Genomic DNA, 16,849 nt, shown 5'->3' with positions numbered 1-16,849 from the left:
ATTATTGTCGGTCTTTATTTGGCCACTAGATCGCAGTGTTAGACATGAAAATCTTGGCAGGTGAGGTGAAGTTTATCTGCAGTGTAATCTGCACATTTACAAAGGAGAGTGAAGTGGTGGACTCACTGCTTGTTATTCCTCCAACACCTCTAACATGTGGAGAGTTGGAGGTGTGTGAGGATTAGGCTACAGTCTCTAACCTCACGTGTCTCAGGTGTGCGTGCGTGCCTCTGTAGGTGTGTGTGTGTGCAGTGCACGCGCTCCTCCGTGACTCAGCCGATCAAACCGAGGACTGCTGCAGTAAACACAGCTCACCTTGCTGCTCAGACATGAAACACACCTGTGATGGGAGGTGAAAGGACCTCGTCTGGGTGCATCGAGGTGACAGTGGCGGTGACCCGGGATTCATCTACACGTACAACGGTAAGTCAGACAAATGTATTTCACCGTTAGTGTGTGTGTGTGTGTGTGTGTGTGTGTGTGTGTGTGTGTGTGTGTGTGTGTGTGACTTTACAGTGTCCGATATCCCAGCTGCCCGGTGCATTGGCAACCAGCCTGAGGACAAACTCAACTTGAAATGTGGCTACCCATGCAATGTTGGCTTGTGTGTTGAGAAACTCTGGGAGTCAATGTTTAACTTTGTAGGAGTCCGCAGAGACGTATAGGATACCTTTGACCCAACAGCACGTGACATTTCAGGTAAATTTCAACTTTATTTCAAATTGCCCGCTGAAGCAGTAGAGTAGCCTAGCATGCACTGGAGAAAACTGTTGAAAAGAAAATGAAGATGTCATCGCACTACTGGTTTTCTGTAATGTTTACATCATGCAACTAAAACTGTTCGACTAAAATGAAGTATAGTAGGCCTAGGGGTCACACCGCAGACACATTTTAAACGTAGTTTGGCGTCACCTCCTCTCCAGTAATTATTTATGTCCCTTACATTGTCGTAGCAGAAAGATGACGTTGCAATGTCATCTTCAGTAGCTAGACTACGCCGCAGGCCTCTCCATTAATTAGCTATACACTTTTCTTTCTCATTATGAACACAGGTACAGGTGTGTGTGTGTGTGCAGGAAGCCTATGGGCTCTGCCTCTGGCTATTAAAGGGTTATCTGTGGTCATTAACCCTAGCTAGCCCAAGTCACCTGTGGTATTTCAGTAGATTATTTGTTCGAAATTGTTTTGTTATTTACTGAAGCTCAGTATCAGTTGTGAAATGTATAAGTCTGGTGTATACTCATTGTTGCAGGTTAGTTGTTGACAGGACACAGAGTTATTCATGTCTGTTTTGTGTGTAGCTGTGTAGGCCCAAACCATAGTACATACTGTTGTATTTAATAATGGCACTGGATAGTCATTTCCAGGCTTGTGCTTGTGGCAGTGTGTGTTCATGAATGTGTGTGCAGCAGTGTGTCTGCCAGTGTGTCATAATGGACATTTCTGCTGCAGCAGCAGCATTCAGAGTGTTACATAACAGGTTGTCCTTTGCATCATCCTGCAGGGCAGGATTAAAAAGCTCAGTCCTATTCCTTGGCGTGCTACAGCTCTGTGTGTGTCTGTGTGTGAGTTGTGCATAAACGTACAGGTGGAATGATGATATTAACATCAACAGAGACTAAAAGTACAGACCATAGATAACAGAAAGTACTAAGTTAGGGACATGAAGAAGACAGAGAAAGAGCTCAGTGCAACATTTGGGTTCCCCCAGCAGCCTTTGGCTACAGCAAGTGTACGCTTTAACAGTTTGAAACCTGAGTATAAATGTAGTCTATGTGTGTGTGTCCTGGATCCAGGCAGGGATCTTGTTCACATGGGAAGAGCCTGAAACTCTGGGAACCAGTGGTCGACCTGCAGTGTTTTCAGTGAGATCTGCTGTGCTCCTGCACTGTGGCCCACTTCTATCCTTCTTTTTTTTTTTTTTACCCGTCATACCTCCATTATCAGAAAAAGTGGGCAAAATAACAAACACATGGTAATTGTGCTATATAATTTGTATAATAAACAGGTGACTGTATGTGCCTGTCAGTTTTTCAGGTGAGCTATATCTGTCCAAAGGAAAGCCACAGTTCAGCTGCAGCTGCTGTGGAGGCTGCTCACCAGTAGAGGTAGTTAGTCAACCTGTACAGACTGATCATCTGCTCACCTGCAGAGTCTGTAGAGGCTTTCCACCTGTGCGGGCTGTACAGAGACTCTGTGAAGGTTTAGACTGAAATCCATCAAACCAGGCACATGTTTTCAAGCTATAACTTTTTGGATAAGTTATCACCTGACAGGGCACCCGGCCAAAACTGTGGTTGTGGTTCACACTGTTTCCAGCTTGTTTCCAGCAGTGAAGAAAGAGTTTGTTCACAGGGAAGAGCCTCACACTATGAGACTTTATAATGTCAGGGGAAAATGACAAACAACAACAATGTAATCATGTTACACGGACAAAATTGTGAAGACCGACAGGGAAAGATCTGACCTGGAGTCGTTTGTATGAGCTCCCACCACTGAGCTATCAGAGCCTGAACACTGTTGATTTACTCTGATGATTTTGGTGTGTAGGTATGTGCATTAAAGTCTCGGTTAATGCAGGTTGAAACGTGACCGTCTGCCTTTTCCTTTTAATATGTGGTTCTTGAAAAATTCAAATTTGTTGCAGTTTCTTCTCTTCAAATTAGAAATGTCACAACAGCGACCTTTCTGCAGGTCTAATCAGGCCACTCCTTGTTTCAGTGCGTGTCTGTATTATGTCTGGTATTTCTGCGTGTGAGGTAGCACATACTATTTGCTGCCCAGACTTGTTGTTGGGATGTTCACAGTAACCTGCTGTGATTGATGGAGCTGTTTTCCACAAGAAGACCTTTACCTGTAATGTAACGTGTGACTGAAGCAGACTGGTTCACTGAGGTCAGATCACAGGAAACTTTTCCTTCGCTAAGAAGAGATTTATATCAGAGACAACAATTTGTTGGTCATATGATACCAGATCAGGCCAGACCAGACCGGGTTTTGTTTGATCGTGAATTAATAATTTGGATGATTTAGACTTTAAGTCAAGTCATATGCAGTTCAAGCCATTAATCAATAGAAGACGAATAACAACTGTAATCTCCTCCTTGTCTCCTCTTTATCTTCTTGTCTCTTCCTCAGTCGCACACTGTCTAATGAATCCATCAGTGGTTCAGGAGATGCAACACATGTGAGTCATGATGACAGTCAGACCTGATCCGGTTCTGGACTTTCAGGTCTAACAGCTTTAACAATAATTGGGATAACATTTAACCTTATAATTTGTTTTCATTGGTTACACAACAGCACAAGGATGACACTAACACACACACTTGTTCCTCCACACACAGATAGATTAGAAATACCTATTTTAGCCCGAGTTTCCACACGGACCAGAGACGCACAGATTACACTATCTGCTGCCACAGTTTATCTTGTTTGTCTTTGATTGAGGCAGAGTTTAAAACCGACGTGAGTGGGGGTTTGGTTTAAACCGGCTCACAGCTAATGTCCCTTTGAAGGGTTTGTTGGTCTTGTTCTGGTTCTGGTACAGCGAGACACACAGTAGTATAAATCACTTCTTAAGAAGGATTAATGCGGAGTTTAGCAGGTCACAGGATTCATAATTTTCCTAGGATTTCATTCAGTTTTACTATTAATCATGTGATTGGGAATCATGCCGCAATTACAATAGCTCTTTCTCCACATATACAGCGCTGTGGTCATGATGAAGACAACAGCAACATTTACTGTAATAAGACAGCACAGAAATGAAGTCCAGCGGTCACAGAAACTCCAATGACTGTGTGAATGGTCGATCACCGCTGGCATCTCTACAATTTCTGAGTAAATATGTTACATTTTGGAATGGGAAAGATAAAAACCTGACATTGTACAGTGATAATAACATCCAATAAAATGGTTCAATCAAAGCGTGTCGTCAGGCTGCCTGGTGAATCAGTTTCCAGATGAGAATTGCACCAAAAGCAACCAATGTCTTTCAATCAGTCTCTTTGCAAACAATTTGCCAATGCGTTTAGATTATTTTTGGTAAATCCAATGTAGTCCTAATACAAAAGTCCTGTGATAAATCATCAATGAAGGTTATAATGTTTATAAAATTGATTTAGACTGTTATTGACAGTATGATCATGTGGGGGCTCCAGTGTGACAAGCTGTATGTTTCTATCCTATTTAGCCTATACCTCCATTTATATAATGATACTGTATCACCTCCAAATATCAGATATTAGTTTCCTTGATAGATAATAATTTGTACTAGACTCAGCCCTGAACAGAATTACATCAGTCAAGCCCTGACATCCTCCTCTAATCTGTGTTAACAGCAAACACATGTTTGTTTTTGTGCGTCAGGTCAAATCTCATGCTTATTTGTTTTAAATTTGGTCTCTGAGTTATGGTGAGATTGTTATCTGTAATAATGCCCATAAAGTCAGACCCTTATTGATTTTCATGCCATGTGTACAGAGGCAGTGTAGGTCAGTCTCTCTCTCTGACGCAGCAGCTTAGTGACATGCAGTGATCTCACTGGTTTTACTGGGCCAGTAGATTGCTCAATTGCCCGAGCTGGATAGATACAGTGGAGTGTTTGCTGCAGGGGCTCAGTGGTCTGTAATGATGTAATCGGCATACTGATGCACAGTTTGGCTGCTAGTGTGTAATGTATGTGTAACAGTGTAACAGTGGCAGTGCAGTGGTCAGCATGTATATTGAATCTGTGGTGTGTGTTTTTGCTTAGCCTTTCTTTTGGACGTGTTGAAATGTTATGCAACACAGTGACCTCATCAGACCAGAGACTTAGAGAGTTTTGCTTTTAACATGTCGCTGTGATCTTCACATGTATAAAGCTTGTTTTCAGACGTAAAAGTAAATGTAAAATTCAGTTCAACATGTGAAATCACAACATCACATGATGTGAAAGGGAGATGAGCCTGCCTCAGTCTCCTGATGCTAGAAGGTCTCAGTTGGGAGATGTTTGTTGACCAGTGGAGTTCAGCCAAAACACGGATGATATCTGAGGCAGTCTGCCCTCTCTACCTCCTCTCCATGTCTGCAGTGAGCTCCACTCACGTTGATCTGCAAAAGTCTGTTATCATTTCTTTAGTTTTTGTCATTGTTTCTGTGCTTTTGGAAAATTTTACAATGTCATACATGAGGACGAAGTAGAGGAAAGGCCCTGTGGTGCTCCAGTGTTCAGGGTTTTTAAAGTTTTATACAGTGTTTATGTAACATTATGAGGATGTTCAGGCAGCAGGAGTGTGGGCATCATTATAAATGTGGTGAAGACCGTCACGAGCACTCTGACTATGACCACTGAGCTGCCTTTCATTGTATTACCCAGTCAGATGACAGAGGACTACTTGCCCCCTCTGTGATCTGGCATGAGCTGTTCCCCAAATCCCCACCTCCTCCTTCTGCACAGGACAGGGGTCTCTCTCTCCTCTGCAACCACAGGGAGGGGCCGGCCCACTTGGACTGTTCAGGACTTGAGGATTTGCCCCTCCTACACACACACACACACACACACACACACACACACACACACACACACACACACACACACACACACACACACACACACACACACACACACACACACACACACACACCATTCCATTCACACTTCCTGCTCTGTTCTGTGTCCCCTCCCACATTAGACCTGTGTGTGTGTGTGTGTGTGTGTGTGGCAGTTGAGGAATGTCTTTTCCCTCTCACCATAGTTCTGTGCCAGGAACAGCAGTTTGCACTAAGTCTGTATCACACACACACACTCACACCACACACACACACACTCTCTCACTGCAGCACCGCTGCAAAGCTTGTGTTTCAGAACCAAAGAGGGAGGTGTTGTCTCCCTCCCTCCCTGTCCTTGTCTCCTCCCTCCTCCTTTCAGCCACAGTCACAGGCTGCAGTCTTCCCCTCTCTAATGTGCTCACACACACACACACACACACACTCACACACACACACTCACACAGCAATGATGGGATAACATAGCAGGCATGAATGTGCAGTGCAGCCAAAGATTTTTATGCGCGTGTGTGTTAACAGGAGGATCGAGTGTACATGATGAGGAGGATTTTTCTTTGTGTGTCGTTGCAGCCTGAGAGGAAACAAAAGAGTAAGTTATCTTTTGTGGCAACAGTTATTCACTGGATTGTGAACATGTGTGTTTTCTTATTCATGTGTGTGTACCCTGAGACATGTTGTTTGTGGGAATCAAAGAGTCTTTACACTTCAGTCTAACTTGTGTCATGGTAGATCATATCCAGCCAACAGACTGAGATGAGCATGTTTTCATTTTCCATCCAGTCTACAGTATAATTATCATTCTTATTAACTGCCGTAAACGTTTCTTGTGCTTGTTTTGTAAGTCATGGCCTGTCTATGTGAGTGCCTTCACAGTAGTGTGGATTCACCATGTTTCACGAGAATTTCATCCTAACTATAAATTTGAACCATTGGCATCAGAAGGTGTTGCCAGGGCGATGGTCCTCGGGCCAAACTGAAGATCTCTCCCTCTGATGCAGTTTTTCCCCTGTGGTCTGTGTAGATGGTGGGTTGATGATTTCCATATGCTTGTTTGAGATGGTTGTAACTGAACCTATTCATAATGCACAGACAGTTGAAGCATTGTTTCACTGAGCTGAGTGTGGTCGAGCCGCAAATGGGCTTTAACAAAGAGAACTAAAACTAAATGGTTATGATATTTGATCTCTCGAAAACTCATCTCCCTCGAGACCAGTTAATTTCCTACAAACCCTATAAGTTTGACCAGCACTTATTATACTCTTTTGGTGCACTTCATTGATATAATCTCCTTGCACTTATTAGATAGCCCTGCTTTAACATTCCTACTGCATTGACGTTACTCGTGTCCTTCGCAGTCAAATGTATTTATCGTTGAAGCCATCCGAAGACTTTCATTTTGAGAAACCAATAGGCTGCCATTTAGATTTAAGTGTTTTAAATTGATTGATAGTTGATAGTTAATAGCCCGCAATGTACAGAGGTCATGAATCGGGCCCTATATTAATGTGAAATAACTAAGGTGCTGTGTGCTTCGGGTGAAACTAACATTTACGATTTGCAGATCAATACCAGGAGGACTAGAATGACCAGCTAGTCATTAACTTCCTCAGCCTGAGCCGAGGGGTTGTTGTTCTCAGAGTATTAAATGGATCTCACAGGGGTTTGAAGCAGACGCCAACAGGTCACTCAGAGGCACAGAGGCCCCTTGGCTGCAGGTCTGGAGGCTACATAGCAGCTGTCTGAACTGGCTGTAAAAACGAATGATATTTTATATCAGAAAGTGCCTGTGGGTGTTGAGTGAGTCGTTCAGTGCATCATTGTTTTAGGAATTGTGGTTGATGCAGTAAAAGCAGCAGCACTGCTCAAGACTGAGTGAACATTTCTGACCATGTAGGGACAGATCACATGTTCCCCTCCTGTACCAGGCTCTACTGGAGAACTATTTCAAGCACTGGACTGATACCAGACATATTACAATTGTAGCATGCATAACACATTTTTTCACATATTACTGTTAACATAACATCGCACATAGTATAACATAAAACAACACATGGCATCACATAACACATTATTTTAATGCTTAAATACTACATGACATAGTAGCCTATAACTTGTGACATAACATTACATAACATTGCTGAGAGTGAACATTACCTAACATAACATAAAACATCACATTAAATACTATAAAATACAAGAACATAACATGTAACATACATACATCAAATGAAATGGCATGTAACAACATGACATACAATGTACCTTCCTGCAAATTTGGGGTTCCTTTTGTATTTGTATTTTGGAGATGAGCAGAGATAAGCAGTCAACACCATGGCTGTTCTGCTCAGTGCTGCAGTGAGGTACATCACTGATAAGGCTACAGTAGAACTGAGTCACCATCACGCTGTGATGTATCAGGTATTGATCTGTTAGGACGGTGCTGGTTATGCAATAACAGCTCATTATCTCAGACCAGTCCTGAATGGACTGGCAGCCGGCCATCCAGCCCCGTCTATGCCTGTAATAGCTTTGTTATTACTCTGCGCCATTGCCCATCAGGATCAGTTCAGAGCTGCCCTCCCCTTGTTACACTCACTTCTTTGTATACACAAAGCTGTGTCATGATATGAGACTACTGGCAGGAAAATCCTGACAGCAGAAAAACACGAGCCGCTTATGAAGCCACACAGTGAATGTCCGTCTCCTCTCACTATGACTCAGCAGTATGTTTATTTACATGGCAGCCCCTGAGTTAGGGCTGTCCTGTGCGAGTGATGCTGCAGCTGTCTCTCATCCACTACTGTCTTAATAACCAGCTTGCGTAATGATCACTGTGTGTGTGTGTGTGACTGCAGAGAGATGTGAGTCCAGTGTCTTAACTGATGCTTCGGAGGAAAGGAGCCTCGATTTGCTGTGTGAGCCTGATTTCTCTCCCATCATCTGAGCCTGTGTCTGTGGACTGTGAAACCACCTGTGTGCTGTTTGTTTGTAGCTTCTGCTGCTTCTCTCGGGTGTGTGACTCTGACGCCTGATTGGTTTGTTGCGTCCTCTGTCTCCATGGTGCTGATTTATGTTCATATTGTCCACAATAAAAGAGAGGAGAGCAGAGAAGTAGCTCAAGGTTAGCAGCTATAGCTACAAGTTAATGACAGCTCACAGGATATTGTGTGTGTCTATATGGTGAAGGTCTTAAGTCCTGGTTCATTTGCCCATGGTTACCTTGGTAACAGTAAGTCTGGTATACATCTTTATTGTGCACCCAGAGAAAATCTGTTGTTTTACTAACGAGGGTGAGTGAGTGAGTGAGTGAGTGAGTGAGTGAGTGAGTGAGTGAGTGAGTGAGTGAGTGAGTGAGTGAGTGAGTGAGTGAGTGAGTGAGTGCGTGCAGTGGGAGGACTGTGATTTGGTGAATTCTGATCCCATCAGTCTTAATCCAAAATCCAATGGTAATGAAAATCTAAAAAAGGCTGATTACTTGAACTTTTACTTTGATCTGATTAAGCGTCTTTAAATGATGAGTCGGCAGATGATGAATGCAGTCCTCCGGTCTCTGACCTGACTGTTCAATATCCTCCGTGCTTGGTGCAGCATGGTGATGTCGGTCAGCACTGTTGCCTCTCAGCAGGATGGTCCTGGGTTCAATTCCTGGGCCTGGGAATACTCTCCATGTTCTTCAGCTTCCTCCCACAGCCCAAGTGCATTGAAGGCTCTGAATGTAGGTGTGAATTGTGAGTGTATGCCATCGTAGGAGCCAATGATCTGTGTGTGTGTTAGTGCATTTATTGTTTAATATGGATCCCTATTACTTGACGCCTTGGCAACAACTAATCTTCCTGGAGTCCAGCACATAAAAGTGGAAAACAAACATTATAAGATTAGATTACACAGAAGTACTGTTGCAAAAAAGCTGCTAGTTTGCAAGCACATGTTATACATCCATCTTATAAACTGCAAGGTATAGACCACCAATATATTCATGTAATGGAGGAGAAAAAAGTAAGAACGGCACATAATAGTACCGGTATTGTTGTTTGATTGAGTTGTTTGTTAAATTACAGTATATTTTGTGTGTTGGCTCGATGACAAGACAAAGCGTTCAGCTGTTCATTGCCCAGATTATTCTCCTTTTACACACCTGACCTGCTGGTTCCAGAGCTTTCAGAGTTTTACAGTAAGAAATGTTGGCAGCATGAAACACAGCAGCGTGAGCTAATCAATATCTTTAGACTACTGGTTCTGCTTAAAGCAGAAGTAAGCGATATTTTTGTGTTAGTCTTAAATAGTTATATCTTCCGACAGCAATCACTTACATAGAGTGTTTGGACTGAAACACGGGTCTGTCAGTCCCTCTGCTCTGCTCTGAGTCGAGGAGAAAACTTTTCTCGTATCCTACAGTTTTTATCCAATGAGGAGAGAGAACGGCATGAAGGGCTGTGTGTGCAGCCAAGGGATGCGCGTGAATGTGGTGGCGTAGGGACGAGGACCAATAGAGCCATGACGAGGGCGGGGGCTGCTAACTCCGTCGGCTGACAAGAAGTTATGGTGCGTTCAGGGCAGCCTGTAACTCGTGTTTTTCCGACCTGTGAAGTCGTACCAGTTCGATCTGGTGCGAGTCCACGGGTCGGAAGTTACGAGTGGCCGTTATAGTGACTTTCACAGGCAACAGGTCGGAGAAACGCGAGTTGCGGGTTGCCTGGAACGCTACAAAGTCGTAAGTCGTGACTTGAAGCCGTAATTTACGGTTTCAAAAGCCTGCCTGGAACGCAGCATTAGCCAAAAACGACCGGATCGCTTACTTCTGCTTTAATGAAGCACATTATGGTAGGAGCCAGTTTTCTCAGATAGATAAAGTCTGAGATAATTAAGATAATGAACACTTTCATGCCGTATTATCTCCCTTTTTGTTTAATATGGATACCTGCAACAAGGGGCCCCCAGTGGTTTTAATAAGGGGACCACAAACAGACAAGAAGCAGTTGTTTCAGTGTTAGCACTGTGATGTGTCCTATAGGTTTGCTCTTCGTTCTTGAGAACATTTGAAATCAGAGCTGCCAGTGCCACATACATACACTGAACATGTTATAACCAGTATCTATACAGTGTAGTAGGTGGAGCAGCAGAAGGAGGAGGAGCAGGAGGAGCAGGAGGAGCAGGAGGAGCAGGAGGAGGAGCCGAGCTGGTTTTCAAAGGTCACTGCTGAATAGTATACACAGTGCACCGTAGGTGATCTCCACCCCATCATCTCATCATTACTGTTACCTCTGTATACCTGCTCCACCCGGTGAGGGGCCGCCCCCTGCAGCGAAACAAGCACCCCAGTATCGTGTAAAGATGTTGACATCAGGCACAATGATGTCACTTTCGACCTCTGGTGAACATGTGAATGAAAACAGATTTGTTTTGTTCAGTCCAGAGCAGAGCAGGTGTGATGTAAGACTGACTGAATCCAGGGACTCGAGGAGCAACATGTGGATTTGTCTCTGAACATGGACCAGTCTTTACGAAACACTGACTTGTTTCAGTCTTAGTTAGAACATGAACTGATCATGAAACATGAAATTAGCCGATTTTTGTCCTCCTCTCGCCTCCTGCTGTAACTGCTGAGCAGTGGCTCTTTAATCTCATGTGCACTGGTGTCACTCTCCTCCTCTTCATCTCCTGCTCTTCCTCTTCATCCAGCTCTGGTGTAACCTGCTCGACAGGCGTGTCCTAATGCATATCAAGGTCCCACCACTGAGGATTAGCCCTGTTGCTCACTGCACTGACAGTGGGCCCCGCGGCCCAGTGCTGAGGCTGATTCTAACAGGACTGGATGAATCGTTCTGAGGCCCAACGAGGGTCCAGTCGGAGAGCAGGGGCTGCTCTCTCTGCCTGACTGCAATGTGGGACAGTCTTTCACTCTGTTGTCGGACAGCATCATTAATAGTAATTTGCCTGCTCCGCACTCTCAGCAGAGAACATGTAAATCAACATGACATGAACTGTCATCAGGACGAGGGTTGGACTGCTGATGGTCCTGGACCAGTGAAGTTTAAAGGCTGACTATTTCTTCACCAGAAAGCTTTTAATGTCGTTTTATTGCTTTGAAATAACAGGAGGACACATCTATGTTCACTAACCTCCTCAAACAATCCCTAATGTTACTGTTGTGTCTCTGCAGCATCGACAGTCTGCGGTGACTCAGGTGTGTGCAGGTGCTGAGCGACACTGTAGAGGAAACTGGGCGAGACTCACTTAGCTCCACATGAATGAATGTCGTGCTCCGACCTGAGAGTGTCTCTCTGCCTCAGCTGCAGCTCATTTATTATGAATCAGTCTGACTATCTGACTGTGACTGTTCATACTGAGTGCCTGAGTGAGAATTTCTACACTTCAAGCAACAGAGGACCTCTTCCTGGCATCTCATATCACACACTTCAAAATGTGAAAGAAGATCCTGTTGATGCAGATACAGAGTTGCTGTGTTTATAAATGTTAATGTCCCATGTCTCTGTGTGGACAGTGGTGCATTGCAGGTAACTGTACCTGTCTAAAAACACAGACCTAGCTATCCTGTATCAGTGAGGTCATGGTTTCCTGAGTGAGTCACCTGAGCCGCCCATCACTGCCATCGTCACCAGTGAGAACTGAAATGGAGCTGTGTCCTAAATATGATTGTCTTTATATAGGTGCTCTCAATTTCTTCTCTGTCCTTGACACACACACACACACACACACACACACACACACACCACACACACACACACACACACACACACACACACACACACACACACACACACACACACACACACACACACACACACACACACACACACAGCAGTCTCAATCAAAAGACAGAACGACAGAGCATGGAGACTTAAGCTGATTATGTCATTATGATGAAATCAGTTACCCTGACTCAGAGACCCTGATGAAAATCAAGTGTTTAAACCTGTTAACATTCATTCAAGTATTTATATCATGTAAACACAAAATGATGAGTGAAATAATAAGTCAACACCATGAACCAATCACGCAAAAACAGATATTAGACAGCCAGAGTTTCATACGCCACAAACCAATCCTGTCAATTTGAGGTGACAGGGGGCGGAGCTAAAGTTAATGACAACACAATCAAATCGAATGATTGCAGTAGACCATCCTAATACGCCTGCTAGCCTCCGATTCTGGTCTCAACAGACTCCTCATCCGAGTCTGGGTCTGACCGAGGCTCAGACATGTGGCTGAGTCTCTCTGGTGTTTCTTCCTCCTCCAACCAATCGTGACGTTCCCTGCTCTTTCACTTGTCAGCCTGGAGTGAGCAGGTGGTGGGTGGAGCACAAGGCCAGATCTAGATTTTTATTTCAGGAAATGAGTAGGTGTAAAACTAAATATGAGTCATAGCAGAGGATTTTCACAGAGGAACAGAGCTACTTAGGTCAGTAACAGTGAATATAAAATACATCTCAGTGTGAAGTCTCAGGCTCCAATCTGAAGCTGTTCCTCCCTGGTGTTTTCATTACCTGGAGTTGTGGTCAGTAACACGTCCAGCCTGCAGAGGGCAGCATGTCTCAGTGTACAGACTGGGTTGTTTACAGTGGTTCAAGAAGAGGAGAAAAAGACAGACAACATCTTTATATGTTTCATTCAAATGTCTTTTACGTGGCAGTGAGTTAAATAAACATAGTAATAAACTGTGTGATGTGCTCAATGTTTCTTTAAAATGACCTCTGATAAGATATTTTATCAAACTCAAAGGTTTTAGCATTAAATTGTATCTCTCCTCTCTGTGTTTCAGGGGTGGAATAACACATGAGGTCACACCTGACCAGGACACGATGAGCTCGAGCTGTTTTGGAAGAAATGATTGTGCAGTGTTAAGAGGATGGACTACAGCGCTGCTACGATTCGCTGAGGACTTCATGAAAACACAGATGTAGAAATGCAGAGGGTGATGGAGGATGAACGTTGGATTAAATGCCAGTGCAAAGAGAATAAAGAGGACTAAAGCTCTGCTCATCGGCTTGTCTCTACCTGTGCAGGACCGGACATGAGTGTTTCTGAGCCCGGTGACCCCCTGCCTGTCAGGGGGGCGGATGGGTCCAGCATGAGACTCCCTCTCCACAGTCCAGGAGACCACAACGGGAATGCTTTCTTTGCCTCCTCTTCCTCTTCCTTGTCTTCCTCGTCCTCTTCCTGTCTCGGGGAGCTGTCTCCTGAGTCGCTGCAGACTCAGATGGGCCGAACCGATAGCCCACTGGACTATGATATGTTGGAGGTGACGCTGATGACGATGGTGGTGACCGAAATGGACAAACTCACAGACGGCGCGTGGGAGCCAAAGCAGGACGGCGGACCCGACGACAATGACAAGATCTCAGCGGGAAAGCTACAGATGGCGAAGGAGGCGTCAGAGTCCAGTGACACCTCTGTGTCTCTGTACCTGGACGCCAACAGCAGCCAGTACTCCCAAGACACGTGGAACAATAATGACAACCTGACGATGGACTTGATGACAAACAGCTGTCCTTGTGGCAACAGGGACGCTGTCAACAGTGGAGGTGGAGGAAAGCACGACTCAGAGTCAACAGAAATCCCTGCTGCTGATGACGATGACGATGACGATGATGATGAGGAGGCTTCATTTCTGACTTTGAGCTCTGACATCCAGAGAGGCAGCTCGACAAGTCAGTCCAGCATTTGCCTTTTGATGCCTGCAGACTCTGCTGCAACGTCCGAGCTGCAGACGGAGCGACCTGTGGCTGATAACGATGGGCCAGACCCGGTGCTAGAAGAAGTGCCTGAGGTTGTCAGTCCTCCAGATCCACCTGTGGTCCAACAGACAGAACCCCCTCCCACTGAGGACCGCAGTGAAAACGTCCGTTCATCACTAACCTCTACTAGTCCAGCACAAGAGTCGAAGGATGCCACATCACCTGAGAAAGCTGGGAGATGTGCAGTGGGCTCCAGACCACCTCAGCCTTACACCAGTCTGCCTGCCAGAGCAGCCAAGACCAGACCTCCCCCCACCAAGATGAGCAGCCCCCCAGGCATCAGCCTGCCCGGTCTGGAGGCAAAGAGAGTTTCTAAAGCCGACCTGAAAAACATCAGAGCCAAAGTCAGATCACGGTCCATCTCGACCCCACCTATAACCCCTGGCCAGGTACTCGAGCACTGCAGAACAGTAGTATTGTAGTATACTGTAGTACTGTAACACAGCACAGGGCTCCAGATTAACATTTTTCACACTGTAAATCGAATTGCAAAGCAAATATTCACATTTCCTTTTCATTGATGATTAATGACAGATACCAGATCCCCTTCCACGTTTTACCAGTGTTTAAAGAAAAGGCAAATGTACTGGTTGCACATGCGCAAGGAGATGAAAAAATGACTTGCACTGTCTCAACTTTTAGGGGCAGTCTGGAGCCCTGCAGTATACTGTTGTTCTGTTGCACTGTAGTGCTGCAGTATAGTGTAGCTCTGCAGAGCGATAGCACTGTAGGGCTGTAGTACTGTAGTTTACTGGTGGAATGCAAGACTGTTACTATAGTATATTGTAGCACTGTAGTATCATAAGATTGTAATACATAGTATATTGTAGTATACTGTAGTACTGTTGTACTGTTGCACTGTATTATACTGAAGCAGTCAAGTGGAATAGTACTGTAGTATACTGTATGAGAGTATTATAGCAGTATAGCATTGTAATACTGTAGCATGATAGTAGTACTGTACCACTCATAGATTGTATATAAAAGGGTTACCACTGTAGTATCGTTATACTGTAACAGTAACACTGTTGCACTGTAGCTCTGTAATACAATAGCATTGCAGTATTGTAATATTTAAAGGGATAGTTCAACATTTTGGCAAATACCCCTATTGCCATAATCCCTATAGTCATAGCAGTAGGTTCATTACCTTTAATTATCGGTGCATGTTGTTTTGAGATCCGCGGGGCAGAGACGCGAGCTGCTCAGCGAACACAATGGAGGTGAACGGTACAGGTCCCCCGTCCCTCAAAACTCATCAAATACACAATCCAACAAGTCCAAAACACTCTCGTGGAGAAGTTGTGACCTGCACATTCACCACACTATGAAATAATAGTGGAACATTGTGAGACGGAGTTGTTTTCAAGGAACATGCATAGCCGAAATTCCAGATGTTACATAATTATACATGATTATTTCATAGCGTGGTGGATGTGCAGGTCACAAAGAGCGTTTTGGAGTTGTTGGATTGTGTATTTGATGACTTTGATGACCAATATTTAAAGGTAATGAACCTACTCCTATGACTATAGGGATTATGGCAATAGGGGTATTTGCCAAAATGTTGAACTACCATTTTAACTATGCTGCAGTGTGACTGACACAAAGCTCACAATACTGTTCAGCTGTCCTCTGCCTAACACTTGATATTTCTCTTCCACAGAACAAATCTGTTCCAGTGAGTGGAAAGAAGGCCTCTCCCAGGAGGGAGGGAGCACAGACCAGGACTGGAGGTCAAGGTCCAAGTTCATCAGTAGATCCAGTTAAAGTGGCTGTGGTGCTGAAGCCCTTCAGAGGGAAGAGCAGTCTCCTCAGGACCAACCAGCCAGAGAGGAGCAGCGTGGCTCTCAGTCAAATGCCGGCTGTCTCCACCAGCTCCCTGGTGTCTGAGGAGGGTGAGGACGGACCCTCGGACCCTCCCATGAAGGCTGGCCAGGAGGTTCCTGAGACACAAGGACCAGCTGAGAGCGGTGTGGAGGTGGCACAACAAAGTGAAGATGCCGGGGAAGAGTCTGTGGCGGGCGCTGGAGAGCTGGTACCCACAAAGGCCTCGGTGGAGAAACCAAGGAGTCAGAACAGGGTGAGTGCTACGAGCATGTCTTTGACCTGAACGCCCCAGGCTTCAAGCTCCTGTTGACAGTAAAATGTCTTATGACAACAATCCAGAAACAGTTACACAACAAGTATAATTGACGAGACTGGAAAAACTGATGAACAAACATTCATCACGTGAAAACTTCAATTATCTGCAGCCCCGAGCTGTGTTGTTGTGGTTCTGCGTGTTCTTCATACCAGCATGTGTTATAGATCGACGTCATGGAAAGGTTCAGGTGATTTACATTTACTCAGTTAAAGTTATCTACCTACCTTTACCTGAGGTTACAGTCTGATCCTGCACAGCCTGACACATCAGTGGTGGCTCAGCGTATACAATACAATACAATATGATGAGTCACATGTTCGGATGATCAGATTAGATTTCTCTGGAGATCTGCTTTACAGATGTTGCACGTGTGCAGTAATTTTCACCATACATC

At 44.7% G+C, this 16,849-nt stretch overlaps 1 protein-coding gene across 1 annotated transcript in view; it reads left to right on the top strand.

Moving 5' to 3' along the window:
• The first annotated feature begins 562 nt into the window (after window positions 1–562).
• Window positions 563–16,849, top strand: part of LOC310987628 (uncharacterized protein) — a 37,689-nt gene continuing 21,402 nt past the window's right edge. The window contains exons 1-3 of the mRNA XM_083973967.1: window positions 563–699; window positions 13,334–14,698; window positions 15,976–16,392. Coding sequence (XP_083830093.1) covers window positions 13,586–14,698; window positions 15,976–16,392 — 1,530 coding nt within the window. The 5' untranslated portion in view covers window positions 563–699; window positions 13,334–13,585. The remainder of the gene's footprint in view (window positions 700–13,333; window positions 14,699–15,975; window positions 16,393–16,849) is intronic.

Source organism: Trachurus trachurus, assembly GCF_905171665.1.
Source record: "Trachurus trachurus genome assembly, chromosome: 1".
NCBI lineage: Eukaryota > Metazoa > Chordata > Actinopteri > Carangiformes > Carangidae > Trachurus > Trachurus trachurus.
Note: the sequence above shows the minus strand (reverse complement) of the source record. Positions and strands in the feature narration are given on the sequence as shown.